This window comes from Athene cunicularia (assembly GCF_003259725.1).
Source record: "Athene cunicularia isolate RWA chromosome 14 unlocalized genomic scaffold, athCun1 chr14_part1, whole genome shotgun sequence".
In the NCBI taxonomy this organism is placed as follows: domain Eukaryota; kingdom Metazoa; phylum Chordata; class Aves; order Strigiformes; family Strigidae; genus Athene; species Athene cunicularia.
This window is the reverse complement of record NW_020799118.1, coordinates 12,441,802-12,458,244: the sequence shown is the minus strand read 5'-3', so window position 1 is coordinate 12,458,244 and position 16,443 is coordinate 12,441,802. Positions and strand designations below refer to the sequence as shown.

Below are 16,443 nucleotides of genomic sequence, written 5' to 3'. Positions count from 1 at the left end.
GCGGCGTCCGCGTCCGCATCGTCACCGACGCGCAGTACATGGGGCTGCGGGGCTCCCAGATCGGCCTCCTCCGGCACGCCGGTGAGGCGGCCCCCCCTCAGCGAGGGGCCTCCGCGGGCAGCGCACGGCCGGGCGCTCAGGCCCCCAGGTGAGTGCTTCGGTTACCGCTGAAGCAGTGGTTATGTCTCTGTAGGGATCCAGGTGCGCCATGACCAGGAGGACGGGTACATGCACCACAAGTTCGCTATCGTGGACAGGAGGATGGTCATCACAGGTTCCCTCAACTGGACCACCCAAGCTATCCAGAACAACCGGGAGAACGTGCTGGTCGTGGAAGATGCTGAGTATGTGAAGCTTTTCCTGGATGAGTTTGAAAGGATTTGGGAAGAGTACAACCCCATCAGCTACAAATTTTTTTCCAAAGACAATAAATGACTGAGCTGCCTCCCAGAGCTGGCAGAGTACTTGACAGATAACATTCATGAACTTTGTATACAGACATCATTGTATTATCCATCTGGGTGTAATTTAGGTAAGCTCCTCTGGAGAAACAAAGTGCTTTCTACTCTAAAGTGCCACCGGTCCCTTGCTGCGGGAATGGGACTGACCCAACGTTTGCTGAGTTTTGTGAGCATAGCTGTGACAGCTATGCATTTATAGAGCTTAAAACTACAGGCAGGCTTGTTGCCATGCCCCGGTGCAGACAAGGTATGTTCAGACAGTGCTGGATACAGCGCTGGGTAGGTGTTTCGGTGGTGAAATGGACATTTTCCCACTTGGGATACAGCAGAATGGCTTGTATTGTAACCCAATGGCTTCTCTATGCCAGTAACTCTGAAGGAAGAGTTAAGAGGGTTACAGCAAAGCTAGACTTAATATAGAGAGATTAAGCACCTTAGTTACGTTTCTTGTTGGCTTTAATTGTTGAAAGTTTGTAAAAGGAAATCTGTGGGAAGTAAGAAGGCAGAAATTAGATGTTTTGATTTTGTACGCATTTCCTTTGGTTTAAGATTAGCAGAGCTCCAGCCTAAAAGCATCAGAACAGATGCTGATGACAGCTTCTCTTCCAGCAAACAAGTGTACGGAAGTTTGCAGAGAAATGAGAGAAACTGTTCTTTGGGCTCACATGATCTTGAGAGCAGATGAGGCTCGAGTTTGGTCACTGACTTCAGAGTGGAGTGGTGGAAGGAGACCCCAGTTCACTCTGGTGGGGACACTGTGTCCTGGTCAGGTTTGGTGACTTTGGTGACCGCCTGTGTTGGCAGCAGCACGGTGGGGACAGTGAGGGAATAGCAAGGGGAGGGAGGTAAGAACTTTTCCCTACAGCTCAGGGTAGAACAGAGATGGGTGTAAACTTATGAATTTAACAACGAGTGTCTGTGTTAAGAATTATTTTACAGTGGATATAAAGTGCCTCAACAACTCTAAATGAAAAAAGTTCTTAACGTTTTGTTACCAGTTTTGCTTGATGCAATAGTGCTGTGTTTGTCATTACTGAATAAACCATTTTCACAGAAAAGCTCAACATCATCTTCTGGTTTTTGCCCTCTGGGCAGTCCTTGGGGGTTGGTTGTTCCAAAGATCCAAATCATTAGAAATTCCTGTAGATCTTTAGGAGTTATTTAGGTTACATGGAGGAACATCAGCAGATTGCAGATCTGTTCTGTTTGAGGAAGTTTGCATGGGTCTGGGGGGAAAAAGCATTACTGTTATCTGGAGAGTAGCAACTGTGGGAGAAGCCACATTCTCTAGTAAACCCCCTTCAGCAGCATTAGTACTCTGAACACGTTATTGCTATTAAAATGCTGCCTGTTGTGTTTTGTGAAGTGTGACTGTAAAAGCAAACAGCTCGTTTTCAGGCTCTGGCCTCTGCTCTATTCTTTCTGTAGTAGTGCCCTTTTTGAAAGAAAAACCTCACTACGCAGCATGCAAAGGGTGGTGCAAAAATAGTTTATTACGATATAGTTAATGTAAAGTTAGGTAATTATATTTACAAAATAAAAATGATCAGCTACATCCATGGGAACCTAGCATGTCACACAAGATTTTGTAAGGAATAAATACTGTGAGAAAAAGTGACGTTTCTATTACAGCGAGCAGTTGATTTGGAACAGTGGCTCTTAAAAACACGCTGAAATAAATGAGAGGAAGGGAGAAGGGAAGGAGAGGAGCACACATACTGAGAAACAGGAGCTGCCAACGCCCGTTCCCCATGGCAGAGGGGAAATATCACGTGGGAGACATTATTTCCCAAACTAATCTGTGGAAAATGCCCCTGGAAAGAGGCTGTTTGCCCTATGGATGAACAGGGCTCGAGGACAACTGTGCGTCTCTGCCCCGCTGCCATCCTTGCTGGGTTTGAGCCGCGGGGATCTCCAGGAGCCGCCAGGCTGCAGCATCCCGGCTCCGCTGCTGCTCTGCCGTTGGGCCACGTCCCAGGGCGGTGGTGGAGGGGTGGCCACTGCGACACAGCGTTGCAGAAGCTGGGAAATCACTCCTGTGTCCTCAGGACTCACCATTCCTTCCGGTCGTTTCCAGAGGGAGGTGATAAGAGCATGGCGTGTGCGTGGTTTTAACCCGGAACGAGTCCCCTTTGGCGACGGGGCGGTCGTCGGTTAGAGTTGTGCTCAGACGGTGGAGGAAGAGCTGTGCTCGCATTAGGACAGTGGAGGAAGACTGACCAGTAGTACCCAAACGACCAGTGCCGGTTCAGCTACCACCCGTGGACTTGCAGAGCTTTCCTTCTCTCTCCCCAAACTTCATCCTTTTGAATAAATGAATCTTAAAAATCTCAAGTCATCCAGAACTCCAGGTCCCAGGAGGGTGGACACAGGTCAAATGCTGCGCATTTGTATCTGCTTCCTACTTACCGTAATCTTTTGTATTTTATGTCACACTTTGCTGTCTCTAATTTAGAACAAAGAGCGAATGTTCTTGTCAATCCTGCACACAGGCAGTGTGTGAAGAAAGCATGAAGAAAATAATTGGAATTGCACTCATTATTTAGGAGTTCATGGCCAGCTGGCTTCGTTCAGTTGGTACCAACTTGTCTGGTGCATCAGGTTTCTGCCTGTAAATCCCACGCCCTCGGTTTCTTTTCGTAGTCTCAGACTGAGGCAGGGTGAACCGCTGGGGCTGGCACCCACATCGTTGCCAGCCTGCTGCCCCCCACTCCTGCAGCAGCACGTTTGTGTCCTCTTGTAAGAAACGGTTTGTACTACAGGCTCACTTAAGTTCAACTCAGTAGTAACTACATGGTTATGTTTGAAGTTACACAGTGTAAGTTGCAGTGCTGCTGTAGGATGTGTGTGTACAGTGGGGTCTGTCAGTCCCTTGTAAAGTCCAAGAGTGTCTTGGATGTGCTGCACGAGCGAGTTACAGCATGACACCGGTGTCTCCCAGAGCCAGCGGCTCGCTGCAACAGCCCGAAACTACAGTGCAAGGAGAGCCGGGGGTGCTCTGTCACCCAGTAGTTGCTGCTACTCTGTGTAACGATGGGTAACAGTCTGCACACACACGGTGTTAGTGCCCCTACCAAATACAACACTACTGAGTTCTCCGAATGGAAAAAAAAAAAACAAAACCCAAGCAGGTTTATAGCATAGTAAGGTTACGGTTCTCAAACAGACTGTACAGAATCTTTGGACAGGTATCCTCAAAACTAAAGGTACAGGTCAGCAGAAAAGTTTTGAAAAGATATTTATAACAGTCATCAAAACCAAACAAACAGTTTATCGGGGTAGATGGGGCAGATTGGACACATTACACTTGGCGCTCCTCTCCCAACCTGCGCCTGGGACATCTGTGTTAGGACAAGATTTAAAAATCAAAACCACAACTTAAGTCACAAAAGAGAACCCTCCGCTAATTTGAGTAATAAATATTTACATTGCGTGCTTTGAGTGCTATACAGGTTTTAAATTACTTTTTTAAAAGAGAAGAATAACAAAGCTTTTTTTTTTCCTAAAAAAAATGGAAAAAATTACAGAGGAAAGGCAAGCTACACTGAGCGTGCATGTGCTTGAGTGTTCACAACAAACTAAGTACTGTATCTGAACCATGAAAAAAATGCAACTGTCTAGTGGAAGTGCAATCAGGTATAGAGATGGTACAAAAGTGACACATCTTACAATGCTGGGGGGGGCAGCACTGGTAACACAGTCCCACCCACCTCTGTTACAGGAAGAAAAAAAAGACTTCTGGTTTGCAAGTCCGCACACAATTCTGGTTTTGAAGCAAATGACCACGATTTCCTTATTTTTTTTATATGTGGGCAAAGGAAAGGTCATATTTAAAGAGATTCAGTCTTGTTTCAGGGGAGACGGTGCAAATGGTGGGAAAACCTTATGCAGGAGGAAAAAAAATTACTCGGAGCCAACTAGGAAGTGTCTGTGTCCGCACCTTGGTTTCACTTGACTTTCCCTAGACCTCACGTTTCAGTGCTATTGCTAGTGTAGAACTGTGTAAAAGGCAGCAGCTTGCACTGCCTGTCGGGCCACGTGCAGACGGTGCCTGGCGAGTGTCTGCGTGGGAGAGCTGCACGGCCTCGCGAGCCCACGGCCGGGGCCGTGCTGCGCCGGGCAGTGGCACGATGCAGCCGGACTGTGGAAGTGCAGGCGGGGAGCTCGCCCTCTCCTCCCCATGCTTTTTGTCCCTTCTGCACACACTAATTTAAATAGCCACTGACTTATCTGGGAAGATGGATGGAGCCTGGAGAAGGAAGAAGCAATAGGATATCTAAGGAAAAAGCTCTCCAGGTGGCTTTTTTTTTTTTTAAAAAAAAAAAAAAGCACTGCTCTCTGCAGAAATACTTCAATTTTAGGCTTGGTCATTGGTGCTCCAAGTTCTCTTCCTTTCACGTAAAGGCAGGTGATGCCTTTTGCTCTGCGGTAATGCTCAGATAGTTGCCAGACTGCAAACAGAGCAGAGCCTGAAGCGCAGCCTGAAGCTGCCTGCATACCACAGCACCTTCCCTCCTCCTCCTCCTCCTCCTCCTCTTCTTTGTGACCCCCTGAACTCATCGCTACTGCCATAAGACACTGTGTACAGTGTTCCCACCTGGTGAAGTGCTGCCCCAAAGGCTGAGGCTCATCCTGACGATGCCGAGGCCACTGCTCAGCCCCAGATGCACCTTCTGTATGGCAGAGACAGGTTCTCTGTTTTCATTTTCAAAGGAGCCCAACTGCCCAGTGGAAGACGGCTGCTCCTTCAAGCTACAGTATATGAGACCACCACCACCACTATGGTCATAAAAGATCCCTTTGTTTAGCGATAAATATTTTTAACCCACAAAATTCATCAAGATTAATTGATTTGGCTTGTTAGGCACTGCTGTGTTCCCTGTGCCTGTCCTCCTGCCACCTAATACATTTTGCTTCAGCTATACCTGTAGTTAGTGCCAGGTTTTTTTCCCCAGCAAACATGCCTGTCTTGGTTTTCTCAGCTATTTGACGGTCCAGACAAGCTGGCCAATATATATTAAATAGAAGTTCCCCAAAAGCAAATTTCTGAGCAGCTGATCCCCTGGCTCTGACCCTGTTCAGACAGCAGTCCCAGCAAACCTCGTCAAATTCTTTTAGAGATGTTTCACGGAGCCCAGAAAAGAGGGTGATGCGAGGACTCACATTTTCTGTTCAGTAAGGTAAAAACAAACTAGAGGAAAGAGAGAAGAAAATCCAGCTTCATTCCTTGGTGCTGGATCCCCTGTCAGGGCCTCACGGAAGGGATGCAAAATACCGTCTGTGTTGCCTCGAGTGAAGAATTGACACAAGTGGCCCTGAAGTTATAGATGATCCCTTGCTTGGCATATGGGCATGTCTACAAGAAAGAAGCAAGAGCCATACAAGCGTTCCTGGGTGATTATTTCCCCCACTAAACATCAGTATATTTTTATATGTGTATAAATAACAACAGTCCCCCTCTTTGCCGGGCAGTTCAGGGCCTGAGCACAAGCAGAAAGCTCTTCTCCGGACCCTCCCTGCCTTCAGCACCCACACACTTTGCACAGCTCCCTGTGCCGCTGCATTTTTTTCGCACATTCTTCTGCCTTCCTGCATTGTCCACCACCAAAGTGCTGCCACCTTTGCCAACACACTGCAGTGCCTTTCTACCCATCCTCACTTTTTTTTTTTTTTTAAGAATTAATGTATTTACACATGCTGAGTCAAACACTGGGGGTGATCCCCACCTGATCGCTCCACGTGTGCCCTCCACTTACCCAGCTGTTCTCTATGTTAAGAAATAAGGCTCAAAGCAGGAGCACTGGCGAAGAAATCAAGTACTCTTACTCACTAGGCTCAATACCTAGTGCCAGGCAGGACACTGATCTGCAAGAGAAGATTTCTTGGTATGAGCAAGCATAGAGCAGAAAACATCCCTGCATGGGGAGCCTCAAGATGCTCAGTGGCATGATCCTGTAGCAGAAAGGTTCATCTTGTGTCCGCCACACCACCAATGTGTCAATGTAAGGTACATAACTTCTAGTCTTCACACTTAAAATAAGTGCTCCTGAGCAAATGAAGTATGCAGAGAAAAAGCAGGATTTGCTGGGGGATGTAAGAAAGGGCAGGGTCCACATGTCGAGAAGGAGAGCAGTGCATGTTCTGCTCGGCTGGCTAAAAAGGACAAAGTCCCACTCTATGTCTGGAGAGAAGAGGAGGAGGAGGAAGAGGGCATCCTCCTGGAGCCAGTGATGTCTTGTAAAGAAAGAGCAATGCCAGTGACAAGGCCTACATGCCATCCTAATGGTGTGTCCTGAGACCTCTGCCAGGAGATCACGGCTGCCAGAGAGCAGAGCTCATCCAGAGCAGCCCAGGATGGAGTGTAAAGGTTATCCCTGCAGAGAGTTGGGCAGGTGACTTCGGATGGGACCAAGCCACCCACCTGGGCCAGGTAAGCATCTCCTGATGCAGTTAGAAAGGCACATACACAACATAAACCTAATCACAGAATCACAGGTTGGAATTTCCTAGGTTGGAAAAGGCCTTGAAGATCACCTAGTCTAACCATTAACCTAACACTGACAGTTCTCAACTCCACCAGATCCCTCAGTGCTATGTCAATGGCCCGAATTAAGATGAACCTGGACCACAGCACTGACTTCTCTGTCCTGCAATCTACTCTGCTTGGCAGGCATTGGTGTCCCTGCTTTACCTTAAAGACTGCCTTTAACTGCTCAGAGATGTCACTGAAGTGCCACATTGCCAGCTGCTGTGAGCATGGGGACCTGAACTCGCCCCGCTCACCCAACTGTGAGGTTATACCAGAGACCCAGACCTCTCACTTCAGTCAAGTGCAAGATGCCAGCAGGGAGAGTGAAACCTCGTATGTGACTAGTAACGAAGGACCCTCTTCTTCCAGATGTGGACTTCTTCTAAGCACAACACATGCACAACTGATCTGGAGAAGGCTGAATCTGGGAAGACAAACAAGGAGAGCTGCATCTGGATCTCCTCAGCTGGAAGGGAAGCAGAACCCCACACCAAGGCTATAAAAAGCCACTGCTAAGCATTACCAACATACATGGGTTTATCAACAACAGTCTATGCTTGAGATGGCCCTTAGCTAGCTCAGAGTGGCGAGGGCAGTTATTTCCACAGCCCCAGGACAGTGCTAAGGTGACCATTTCCACTTTGGGCTCTGCAGTTTGGACTCCCATCCGGCAGGCGAGAGGCTGATGGTGAGCAGCTTTGGGCACACAGGCCACATTCCTCCACTGTGGGATGAGAGGACTAAGGCAGCTGCTGACTGATGGGTGGAAGCAAATGCAGTGCAAGGAGCAACACGGAGTCTCCGGGAGTGACTGATGGTTGATCCAGGTGGGGCATGGCTGGGAAGGCTCCTGGGTCCTCCAAAACTCAAGATTACAGAAAGTGCTACTGTGAGCTCAGATTAGGGCGAGTGGCTGCACATCGAACTATCATAGAGGGCACAAAGGGAAAGACTTTGTATCCAGTTGAGCATTTTTCCTACCCTGATCTTATCTCCAGGGCTTCCATGTACATCCAGGCACAGATTACAGAGCATCGCAGTGGGAAAGCGTCCCCGCACGGGCTCTGCCCGCTGCACGGCGCTGGCATCTTGACTGGGGACAAGTGAGGCTCCTACAGGCAGGACCGGCTCGCTGCTGTGCGCTGCTGCGAGTGCCCTGGGAGGTGTCAAACTGAGCACGTGGCCACGGCAAGGCCACACAAGCTGGATGAGAGCCTTGACACTGGTTAGATGATGCCGTCTCCTGCTGAGGGTCTGGGGGCTGAAACAGAGACTTGCTGCTCAGAGAGAGGATGAGGGTGAACTCTCAGCACCTGCCGTGATCCAACCTGGCAGGATTGGAGATGGCTGTCACCAGCCCTGTGGTGCTCACCGCTCCGGAGCTGCAGCAAGAGTTTGCTTGGAGGGCTGTGATTGTACTGCCTGCCTAACAGCCCAAAAATCAGCCAGGAAAGCACACTGAGCTGCCTGCTTCAACCACGTGTTAAGCACTTGAAAGACAAGAGGAAGCTTTGCTCCACGTGAAGGCTAGGGCATATCTTTAATAGCACAGCCCAAAGTGATACGGGCCGCTCGGCAGCTAAATGGCGCTGGGAAACCAACACACCAGAGCACTGCTTCAGCCCTGCTCCCGGCCAGAGCTATCAGTGAGGCAAGACCTGGCATCTTTACCGGTGGCATCTTGAAATTTAGCCTGGGATGAAGCCACCATGCCCGGGCAGCCCCACTGCAAAGCAGCGTAGGCTTCTAGGAAGACTGCTCGGCTGGCTGTGTGCTGCATCTAATGTTACCAGCTCCCTCGACTCACTTTGAGCTTGTATCCATTGATCGGCCTCACAGTGCTAAATTGTATGCTTTAAATACAAAAGCTATTAGGACTGAGAAGATCTGAAGCACATACTGGTTTTGAGACTTTTATTTCAGGAAAAGATTAAAGAATTAAAATAGGAGCTGCCCTGCTGACAAGAAGAGTTGAATTCAAGAAGCTGATAAAAAAGGAGCATTATATGCATTGAGCACTGTGCATTTTCAGTCAATATTGGCTCTACTTTCTACTCTACTTTCCTTTGACTAGGAAAAGGGAGTTTCACATGCGCACAGACCCTGGGATACACGGGACTCAATCAAAAAAAAAAAAAAAAGAGTGCTGGGCTTGATCTAACAGAGGCAAGAAAATGATCTTACAGCTTGGCCCCTGAAACACCGACTGCGACCACCAGTGAGACAGGAGGCAAAGACACGCCGATGGGGCAGACTCGACGGTGCACATTGAGTATCTGCAGCTCCCTATCCATAACCACCTGGGCAGCCACCAAAGCTCACCGGGCTTCAGTATCGCCTACATTCAGGATACGGCACAGTCACGGGGCAGGAGAATCATTTCTTGCATCCTTCTCCAGCGGGATGTCAGTGTTGTACCTCCAGGCTGTGTATGCCAGCACGGACTTGCGCTCCCCAAAATCTTCCCCCGGGCTTTCCCCCCTTGTAGGTGCAAGTAATGCAATCGAGATCAATGGTTAGATTAGGCTCCTGGCGTGCTCTGAGCACTGGGTCTCTTGACAGCAGTAAGAGCTCGGTATGGCCGATACCACCCAGGCCCTGCCTGCATACCAAAACGGTTGGTATGACAGAGCTAGCTTATTAACAGGCTACTGAGCCTTAATACTGACACTTAGTGTAATGGTTTACAGTAAAGGAAGGATTCTCCTACAAAGCGCTGAAGAGAGGGGAAAAAAACACCCCACCCCAATCCCTTCCTCTCCCTCTCAGAGTCTCTGGAGCGTCTCACAAGCAGGGAAAGGAGCTGGGGAGGCGAGGGGGCAGCAGGGGGGGGCACCACCACCACCACGGCGCCGGGTCCCATTGGGGGCGTCAAGACGAACGACAGCAAGGACAGTCGTAAGGAACGAGAGACAAACGGTGCTGGTGCTGTGCTGCCTCAAGCTGGGAGGTGCGCGTGGTCAAGCGGAGCGGGGAGAACTAGTCTTTCTTCAAGTCCCTGGATTCAAAAAGCTTCAGGCGTTCTTGCACAGTCAGGCCTTCCTTCAGACTCTGAGAGAGACAAAAGACAGAGAACGTCGGACACGGGCGGGCGGGAGGCGGGGGGGGTCTGGCACACAGAAAGGGTGGCGGTGCTCAGGCAAAGGAGACGTGGGCAGCGGGAGAATGGCCTCCTTGGCAGAGAGATTAGTGGGACATGCTAAGAGAAAACACACGGTTATGGAAGGTGGTTACTGGTGAATGGTGCCTAGAGAGAGGGTGAGATTGCGAGTGAACCAGGCGACGTACCAGAAGCAAATGAGGCACACCATGCTGCAAGCGGGATTAGCTCGACACGGAAAATGACCCCCAGAGCCTGCAGGGCAGCAGTGGCTGGCACAATTTAAGCGGAGCTCTGGAACTGTGGGAGCCCTGGGCAGGTCAGCTCAGCTCAGATCTGCTACACTAAAGCACCAGGCTGCTGAGCAGGATCTGCATGCTGGTCCTCCCCGCGCCACTGCAGCCCTGGCTGAACGCGCGTCCATCTGGGACGGTCCTGGCTCCGGTCAATGTGTAGGCTTTGCTCAAGCAGCCCTGGAAACTGTGATTTTATTGCCAGAGACAATCCCACCCTTTCTCTAACCCCAGCCTGGGGGTTCTCCCAAGCCAAAGCTGCCTCTACTGCACAGGATTAGACAACAGACTTGCCAAATGCCAGCTTCAGGTCTACAGGATCTGATGGCTGATCCAATTCAGATGCAGCATCCAGATTTCAAGGCACAACACTCAGCCAGCCACCAGAAAATCCCACCCCACTAGCTCTCATCACTTGGATTTGTGACATCTTTTGCTTACACCTGAGGACGCAGGAGAACAGCAATGTGAGGGGCAGAAACCCCAAAGGAAATTCTTGTCCCTTGTGTGAGAGCTTTAACCTGAAACTAGCCCGAGGAGACGCACAAGCCTAAAGCCTTCCCTTCTTCCTGCAGCCCCGAAGTTGTGGTACAAGAGCTCCAGGGGAGCAGGGCACCAGCGAGTTGTCCCTGCTCGCTGCTGCTGAGAAGACACAGACATCTCCCTAGCCAAGAGCCAGGCCCGCGGAGCGATGGCTGGGCCGTACCCGCTGCGGGGCAGGCAGCCAGCTGCCTGCATGCACCCTGCAGCTCACCACTGCCGCAAGCTGATTCCTTGTAGCGAGCAAGGAACTCACTCCGCAGCTGGAACACTGTGGCAGCTTCAAAAGGCACAGACCTGTATGTAAAACCTCTTCGATTAACAGGCAGCCATCTCCCTTTTGCTTTTACTTCCCTGACTGGGGTGCCAGAAGACTGTACAATCAGAGCAGCAGGTTCAACTTTTGGGTTGGGTTTTCTTTAACGTGTGTTTATCAAGGCAGGACTCCATGATAAACTTGCCCCGAGGTTGTGCAGATTTCCATGGTTACTGTATTTCTTTAAATGCTTCTCCTCCCACAGGCCCACAAATACAGAACGGCTTGGAAATGAAAGCACTGAAATGCTTTGGTTTGAATTTACAAATTCTGAGTGCTTTCCTTTCAACGGGCAGCAAAGTCTCTTGGGATGCGAGTCTCTGAGCACACACTTCCTAAAGGAAGTTTACTTTGGGCCTCTTTAAACCGGCAGCAACTCAGGCATTCCAGTTTGTACATCTGATTTCTCATTAGATGGAAGGAGACAACACAAACCATTAAGACAATTCTGTCTGATGGTACAAATTCCAGCAAGTTGACCCCTTAGGCAGTCTCACAACCCATCTGAGTTGCCGATGAGGGGAGCCTGATGAAGGGAGACTTACGTAGGATGAAATTTGTGATAAAGGGATCCTCCATCAGACTTCCTGGGGTTCTCCAGCCACCCCTCTGCCACCACACTGAGGAGCTCCCCTCTTTTCTCTAACCTCCCTCTATAGGTACTCTAACCTCAGCCTTTACCATGGGTCAGTAAATTAACTATTGCTCCAGTTATTGGAGACATCTGGGTCATTAGGATTGGCCTTGTTTCCCATCAGCTCCCTCCTTTTGCTGGATGAGCTAAGCCTCAGGCCAGCGTGTGGGATGAAGGCACAGTGCCAAGGGATAGAGAGCAGCGGGGTGGACACTGGGGAGCTCGAGGAAGCCTGCAGAGCAGGAGGAGGAGGTTACTGAGCAAGGAGGACTCTTTTGTTGGATCAACCTGAAGAAGCAGCAATTCTAGATAAAGGTAATTTAGGACACTCCCTCTGCAGCTGAGACAGAGACCATTTTCATGTTACAGGCCTTTGTGGGAAATGCATTTATAGCTGTCACCAACCCACTCCTCTGCCTGGCTAACAGCAAGACAACTATTTTTCCTACAAGACCTGGATGTCACTGAAGTTTAGTCTGAGGCATGCAGAGTCATTCAAGCATGCACGCTCAGCATCCCGTGCTCCCAACACAGCAAACATGCCCCACTGTGTCCAAATCTTCTCCGTGCTGGTTAGCTGTGTTGGCGAGGGTGGGAGGAGCGAGAAGACGAGAAAGCCATATTCCCCAGGGAACAGCCAGAGAGACTGAATGTCACACGGATCTCGGGTCTGCTGACTTCTCCCCTCCCCTTCCCCCTCCCTCAGTGAAATAATTAGCCGTAAATAAACCAGTTGGTCATTAAGAGAAGAAGGGTTCTCGTTTGCCATGAAGGTGTGAGCAGTGCATGCAAAAGTGGGCTGCTCCAGGGGGCAGCTGCGTCGCTTGGTGGGTGCCGGTTGTTTACCTACGTGGCAGGGAACCTGGACTCGGGTTCATTTCAGTTATCCCATGAGACCTGCTCAATAACGGACTGTTGAAGGAAAAAGCAAAATAAAGAAAAAAACAAAACAAAAAACAAGAAGCTCATAAATCCTAAATGCATTGGCATTCACGGAGCCCCAGCCCCCCGCCCCAGCAGCGATGCGAGCAGGCAGCATGCCCAGGCAGAGCCCATGCTTGCTCTCCTCTCCTTTTCCCACCAAGCAACACACACTGGGGACCACACTGTGAGTGGTCCGAGTTGAAGTGGTGAAGGGAAACCCAACACCAGACCTGACCCAGCAGGTCTGGGCTGCCCCTGAAATGCACAGATGTGCTCTCTGTGTTTACTCGGTGCAGTGCAGACACCCCGAGCTCGGGTGGTGACTGTTTCCCCAGCACGGGCACCGAGCTGGAAGCCTTCTGCCTGCCCAGCTTCTCGCTCTGCCTAAGGTCTCAACCACTTCAAACATCAGCATGAGACACCAGGTATCCCACTGGTGAGCGGCAAAGCAGGTTTTGCCCATGCTGATCTTCCTTCCAACTGACCTATGTTCAACAGTGACTTCTGAGTGACTTTAATTGCCCTTTTTATCCCTGTGGTCCCACAAGAACAGCCAGTGTGTAAGACGACGTAACTCTGGCTGTCAGCAGGCCAAGCAGGAGAGCTTGGCACAGCACCACTGGCCTTTGGGACCAACAGCAAGTACAGAACAGCCAGAGAAACACATAGCCATCTGTGCCATGTTAACACACAAGCAAAGTGTGTGTTAAATATGCCCACGATCAAGGCATCGTCATTCCACATAAAGACCAAAAAATCTTACAGTGATGAACACTAAAGCTTAGAATGATGTGCACATTTCCACCTAAATTTCAACTGAAAACAGGGAGCAAATACTGGGAGAGTCCTCCTGTAAAAGACCAAAGAAGAGGGTGGACTTCATTCTTTTTTTTCAAGTGGGGAGCATCCTCACACCTTGATCTCAGCAGGGTCAGGAGTGTGTGTGCCCTGCTGGGCATCGCAGGGGGAGTGGGCTCTGCCTGCCTGCACAGCCAGACATTTTGCTGTTGAAAGCTCGCTCTTCTTCCCAGTGCCATCCAGACTAGCACTAGTAACTGGGAAATTCTCATTTCTCTTCCCCTACCTATTTCTTCCCACCTGGGACCCCCACTGGAGAGTAACGCCCCAAACGTAGGGCAGGAGATCTGAGCTCACCTTTGACCTGATATTCCTTAGTTGCCGACTAACACTGGATCTGTCTTTCTTCAAGAAATCAGGGTTGCTTTTTGATTTCATAATATCTGGGAAGAAGCAAAAGAAATGGTGTTAGTGTGGTGCCCACTACCTTCCTTCAAGGAGCAGGGCTGGGGCTCTCCTGCCCTCCCAAGAGCTCCAATGAGCCCAACTCAAGCAGCACTGCCCTAAGGGCAGAGGGGATTTTGGGGTGGGGGGGGTGGGGGGGTGTCTCTGCCCCGCTGCATCGCATGTAGCACGAGACTTTCCCATTGCAAAATGCCAGAAGTCTTTCAAAGCCTATCAGTTTCCCATCTGTGGGCTGGAAGGAGGAACTGCCACGGGAGGGCAGCTCTGGCAAGACTGTCTACAAGGAGCAGAGGTGAGAAGCAGCATGAAACAGCAAAAAAGCACCATGCCAAGTCCTACACTCAGACCTGTTACTGCACAAGGGCTTGTATGCCAGGTTACACGTTAGCTTGGGAAACCCACGGTTTTTTAGAGCTGCTGGAGGAGGACTGACCATATCCCGATACAGTGGTGTTCACAGGGGATTTCTCTCCCTGAGCTTCTGTGGCTGCTTTCAGCTGCTCTTTCAACCTGCTGATATCACAGTCTGCCTTGGCCTTCACGATGCTCAGCTCCGTGTAGATGTCTTTGTACTTGTCGCTGGCGTATTTCTTATCCTGGCAAAGGAACAAGAACAACCCAGCGGAGTCAGACAGACAGCTGGAGCCGAGGAGTTTGTGAGCCCGCTGAAGAGGAGCTTGGCAAATGCTGAAGGAAGAAGAGCCGGCAGCGGGGAGAAATGCTCAGCTGGGGCAACGCACACAGCTCACACACGTTCTTCAAGCTGCGTCTAACAGCAGTACAGAACTCAAGACAGGCAGATAGCTGTGAGCCCAGCAGCGAGCATACAGCACTGCCTGTGCATGCAGCCCCTTTGTTACAGGATTACCCTTCTGTGGCTTTTAATTTTAGAAAAGACACAGAATTCAAGCAGAATTCCCAGAAATGGCCTTGGCAAAGAGGCTGTCCAGAACAAACCAGATCCAATGCTGGGAGGCTGGGCAGATCTCTAACACTGATTATTTTTGCCATTTAAATTTGCACTGATGTGACAGGAAATGTGGAAAAAACACTGAAGGGGATGTTCCCACACGGTCTCCCTTGTGGGGGTAAATCCTAAGCTGATATGGTCATGGAGTGCTTTACTGATGACACCACAATGGATATTGACTTCCATTCAGAGGAAAAATTAAATATTGTTTCAAATCTGGGTGTAAGTGAGCTGAAATCTAAGAACACACACACAGGAGCAGAGCACAGCCTGTAGGAGGATTTGCAGAAACATCCCTGGCATTACCCTCAGTGCTGTCTGCAGCTCATCTTTGAGGGAGCTGATCTCCTGCTTCAGGTACTGGATTTCTGATTCTTTGACCCGCAGCAGGACCTGTGGGAACAAAACCAGCTCGTGTTTGTACCCGAGCAGATGCAACGTGATCCTGAGATGTTCACTTGCTGTGCCCAGTGACAACTGAGCCAGGGCTGGAGGCTCAGCCCCATGCTGGCTCCACACCAGCACCACAAAGCTGCTGGTTCAACAAGAAAATTATTCCTGGGTCTCTTGGGAACTTGCCCAAGCTTGCACCACTGACGTGCTCCCTACACACCCCTCGGTTTCTGTGCTCACTTTGTGTGGACTGGATCCCAGGGGACATGCAGGGTCTAGAGAAGTAAGAGCAGGTATCTGGCTCAACATGGTGAGATGAGGATTCTAAAAGCTCCTGGCCCCACTGCACCCCATGATGCTCGGTGCTGACCAGCTGTGCAGACCTGATGCATGGAAGGAGGACAGGATGGCTGTGCCATGCTCCCGGGGGCCCACGGGCCCTTGTGCCCACTGATGCTGCCCCTTCGGTGTGGCAGAGCTCACCTCCAGCTCGTAGGCATCCTTGCCCTGCGTGAGAGGCGATCCAGCAGCCTCTCCCCCGCCCTCCCCGGTCAGCAGGGTCCGCAATCGCGTGATCTCCGCAGCCAGGCGGTTATTCAGCTCCTGGGAAGAGGAGGAGAGCTGTTGTGGGAAGGGGGAGCGTGGCCACAGCTCGGTACAGAGCCCACCATGCTGCCCATCGGGCTGTTAGCCCGTCACCACCCCCCCTTGCCCACCCTGGCGCATGGTGAGGACCCTCACCTGGTTGTGGGCGTTGAGCTCCTGGTTTTCCCGCTGGCACTGGCGGAGGGCCTGCCTCTCAGCCTCCAGCGCCTGCGCCAGGTGGGCGTTCTCCAAACACTTCTGCGAATACTGCTCCGAAAGCACCTCCAACTCCCGCTGCACCGACTGCAGCTCCTCCCTGGTGAAACACACGCCAGGTAGTGCCCTCCCTGCACACACCCACCCATGCCCACGCTTCCTCCAGCACCCTGGGACAACCCAACAGGGATCTAAGCACTGAGGAGGAGGACTCGCATA

General features: G+C 50.6%; 1 protein-coding gene across 4 annotated transcripts in view; it reads right to left on the bottom strand.

Moving 5' to 3' along the window:
* Window positions 1–4,782: 4,782 nt before the first annotated feature.
* Window positions 4,783–16,443, bottom strand: part of MPRIP (myosin phosphatase Rho interacting protein) — a 38,176-nt gene continuing 26,515 nt past the window's right edge. For 2 of the 4 annotated variants that reach the window (XM_026858869.1, XM_026858870.1), the window contains 6 exons: window positions 16,165–16,324; window positions 15,907–16,026; window positions 15,337–15,423; window positions 14,494–14,656; window positions 13,953–14,038; window positions 4,783–10,041 (listed from right to left, as the gene is read on the bottom strand). In XM_026858869.1, coding sequence (XP_026714670.1) covers window positions 9,970–10,041; window positions 13,953–14,038; window positions 14,494–14,656; window positions 15,337–15,423; window positions 15,907–16,026; window positions 16,165–16,324 — 688 coding nt within the window. In that variant the 3' untranslated portion in view covers window positions 4,783–9,969. Of the gene's footprint in view, window positions 10,042–12,719; window positions 12,786–13,952; window positions 14,039–14,493; window positions 14,657–15,336; window positions 15,424–15,906; window positions 16,027–16,164; window positions 16,325–16,443 lie in introns of all 4 variants that reach the window. The other 2 variants (XM_026858872.1, XM_026858871.1) reach the window with 2 other exon arrangements.